General features: G+C 39.8%; 1 protein-coding gene across 1 annotated transcript; it reads left to right on the top strand.

The window, feature by feature from the left end:
- The first annotated feature begins 1,793 nt into the window (after nt 1–1,793).
- LOC141147438 (taste receptor type 2 member 40-like) lies at nt 1,794–2,729 on the top strand. Its single transcript, XM_073634672.1, has one exon. It carries the CDS (start codon nt 1,794–1,796, stop codon nt 2,727–2,729), a length of 936 nt encoding a protein of 311 aa, XP_073490773.1.
- Nucleotides 2,730–3,927: the final 1,198 nt, after the last annotated feature.

Genomic DNA, 3,927 nt, shown 5'->3' with positions numbered 1-3,927 from the left:
CTTTATTTTCAATAGCTGTGTGCCGGCAAATCACTGCAAAATGATTGTTTTTAAAAACCACTTGCTGACCATACATTTATGTCGGCAGAATGGCACGGCTGGGCAAATGGGTGTACCTGTGCGTCCCTTTGAATTCACCGCCGTGTGGTCACGAGCGCGGTGCTGGCGGCACGCGCGCAACCCTGCTGGGTCGCGGGTCCCGCGTACTCGATTGCCGTAGGGGATACCCACGATCGTCTCACAGAGCTGAAGAACGAGGAGATGCTAATGTAAACGTTCTGTCTAGTGACACTGTCACTGATCATAGCTCCCTGTGATCGGGAGCTATGATCAGTGAAGTGCCGTTCATAGCCCATCCCCCTAACAGTTAGAAACACTCCCCAGGACACAATTAACCCCTCCCTAGCCCCCTAATGGTTAACCACTTCACTGCCAGTGTCATTTTTACAGTAATCAGTGCAATTTTATAGCACTGATCGCTGTAAAAATGACAATGGTCTCAAAAATGTGTCAAAATTGTCCGATGTGTCCGCCATAATATCACAGTCATGATAAAAATTGCAGATCACCGCCATTACTAGTAAAAAAAAATTATTAATAAAAATGCCATAAAACTAACTCCTATTTTGTAGACGCTATAACTTTTGTGCAAACCAATCAATAAATGCTTATTGCAATTTTTTTTACTAAAAACATGTAGGAGAATACATATCGGCCTAAACTGAGGAAAAAAATGATATATATTTTTGGGGGATATTTATTATAGCAAAAAGTAATAAATAATGCGTTTTTTGAAAATTGTCGCTCTATTTTTGTTTATAGCGCAAAAAATAAAAACCGCAGAGGCGATCAAATACCACCAAAAGAAAGCTCTGTTTGTGGGGAAAAAGGGACGTCAATTTTGTTTGGGAACCACATCGCACGACCGTGTAATTGTCAGTTAAAACGACGCAGTGCCGAATGGCAAAAAGTGCTCTGGTCTTTGGCCAGCGAAATGGTCCAGGGCTGAAGTGGTTCAAAAAAAAAAATTGTATTGATACACGTCCCCCAGGGCAGTACCCAGGCACCCATATCCCTTTTATGGCCAATTACTTGCATATAAGCCTTCAAAATGGGCACTTTTGATTTTTCCTGCTCTGCACCTGTAGACTTCAAAAGAGTTCGCCGTTCGGATTAGAACGTTTCCCCTGTTTGGGAGTTCTGCTGTGAACCAAAACCGGGGGCCATCCCATTAAATTAACTATCCAATATTTTTTATTTATTTTTTCATAACAAGACTGTAGGCAGCATGTCTCATCAAAACTGAAAGACCCAGAGACCTCTTCATTACCTGGCTGTAAGAGTCCACAAATACGCACTGGGAAAAAAAAAAAAAAAAGAAGAAATGTATTAAAAGCCTTAGGTGTGTGTGCGTGTCTTTCCTTGTTTTTTTTTTACTTGGCCACTTCTAGAGTTTCATTTAGCTCCCATCTCTCTGCATAACATATTTGAATTTAGACTATCGATCTCTCGGGCTCAGCGTTTATGCTTTGCATGCATTCAAACTCATTCTAATAAAAGGTGGTTATTTGAAAGCCATGACAAAAAAATGATAATGGAGTCATGCACATGCAGAAAGCTTGGATGCGTGTTGTTGATTGGTTAATTCTTTAAAAGCAATTTACATGGTCAGGAGAAGATTGATAACACAAGGATCCGTGTGTTTTAGGTAGATGGAAAGTCTCAGTGAGAGAGACAACACTAAACACATTGCGTTATCTTCTCCTTCACTCTCAAAGCCTTGAGGTGGCTTGATGGCTCTACAGCTCCAACTTCACCAGATGAAAATGTACAGCTTGCTTACAAAGGTTTCTATAGGCATCATTGCATTGGAGGTCATCGTTGGCTTGTGTTCAAATGCCTTTATAATAATTTCTCTGACCCATTCTAGGTCCCAAGGGAAAAATGTTGCACCATACAATAACCTCCTTATTGCTTCAAACGCTTCCAACATATGCTTCTCTGTCTTCATGGCTGTGAGCTTTGTGATGTACTTTCTTTGGCCATCGTTCAGTTTAAGTCCCATCTCAAGTGTTTTAAACTATTTTACATTTAGCAGCATTGCCTCCGGCTCCTGGCTCACTGCCATTCTATGTTCCTTCTATTTTATAAAAATTGTTCAGTTCCAGTCCAGGTTCCACGTGTGGCTAAAGACGATGATGGACAGAAGAATGCCTATGCTGATATTAATTGTGGAGATTTTTGGTCTGTTTGAGAGTTTCGCCGCATCCTATATTTTCATTCAGGATTTATCCCAAAACTCAACCATCACCACCACCGAGGTGGCCTCAGAACAAAACAAACAGAGGATGAAATTCATGGGTGCTGTCCTGACGGTGACTTTCCCACCGTTCCTGATTTGTGTATTAACAACAGCTGCCAGTGCCGTGTCCCTGAAGCTGCACAACGATCGTATGAAAAGAAACATGGGCCAAACCAAAGTGAGAGATTACCAAAGTGCGGTTCAGACCATGGCAGGCCTTGTTGTTTTTTATGCCTTGATTTACTTTATTATGATCTTATATAGTCAAAAAACATTTGAAAATCTAAGTTTGGGCTACTGGATCTGTGTGATCATACTTTCAGCTTTTTCTGTGGTTCAGTCCGGTCTCCATATCATTGGTAACCCGAAACTCAAGGAAACTTTGAGAAAAATCTTCACCTTTTTCATAAACCGTTGTATTGACTAAATATTCCTTCTGTGTGTGGTCTGAACAAAGGGATCTGTAACTATTTTCAGATCGATTCAATGGTTGGCCTCTTCCCACCTGATTTGTGGACTCTCAGGGTAGATAATGCACACGTTAAAAGAAGTTCTATGATGCACATCACAGGATTCTATAGAAGAGGATTCATGTCCCTGTTAGAATGTTTCTCTAACCACTTGTCCTCCAGAAGGTTTTGCCCCCATGACTAGGCCATTTTTTGCTATTCAGCACTGTGCTACTTTACCTGGCAATTGGGGGCTGTCATCAGGGGGGGGGTATCACCAGTACTTCGGTAGGGGGCCCGGGCACAGAAGGGGCCCAGACAGCAGGAGGATCGATGGGGCAGAAGAGAGCAATTGCAGAATGATGCACTGTGTATCTCTCCCTCCAGCATCTGAAAGCCGGTTTCTCCCCCTCTCCCTCCTGCCCGCTTGCTACTTTAACTGGTAATTGCTCAGCCATGCAATACAGTACCCAAATAAAATTGATATCAATTTTTCACACATTTTTGGTGGTATTTGATCACCACTGGGCTGTTAACTTTTTGCTATATAAAGGAAAAAATACCTAAAACTTAGAAAAAAAAAACAATAATTTATATTTTCTGTTGTAAAATGTATCCAAAAAAAAATCAAATTTCTTCATTAATTTAGGCCAAAATGTATGCTGCTACATGTCTTTGGTAAAAAAAAAAAAAAAAATTCCAATAAATGTATATTAATTGGTTTGTGCGGAACTTATAGCAACTACAGATTGTCTACTTTCCAAAAAAGGTTGGGGGGGGTATTTCTACTGCCCTGGCATTTTCAGGCCTCAAGAAATAAGATATCTGTCAGTACATGAGGACTGATGAATTAAAAAGAAAAAAAATATATATATATATATATATATATATATATATTTTTTTTTTTTTTTTTTTCTTTTTAATTCATCAGTCCTCATGTACTGACAGATATCTTATTTCTTGAGGCCTGAAAATGCCAGGGCAGTAGAAATACCCCCCCCAACCTTTTTTGGAAAGTAGACAATCTGAAGCAATTAGGCACAATGAGTTTTTTAAAGTTTTAATTTTTTGGGGGAAATTTGGCATAATTTTTGGGAAAATAAGGAAATTATTTTTTTTTTCGTATGTTTTTTACATACTGTCACCAGTGCAGTTCAGCTTTATCAAAATTCATTA

Source organism: Aquarana catesbeiana, linkage group LG06, assembly GCF_042186555.1.
Source record: "Aquarana catesbeiana isolate 2022-GZ linkage group LG06, ASM4218655v1, whole genome shotgun sequence".
Classification (NCBI taxonomy): Eukaryota; Metazoa; Chordata; class Amphibia; order Anura; family Ranidae; genus Aquarana; species Aquarana catesbeiana.
Note: the sequence above shows the minus strand (reverse complement) of the source record. Positions and strands in the feature narration are given on the sequence as shown.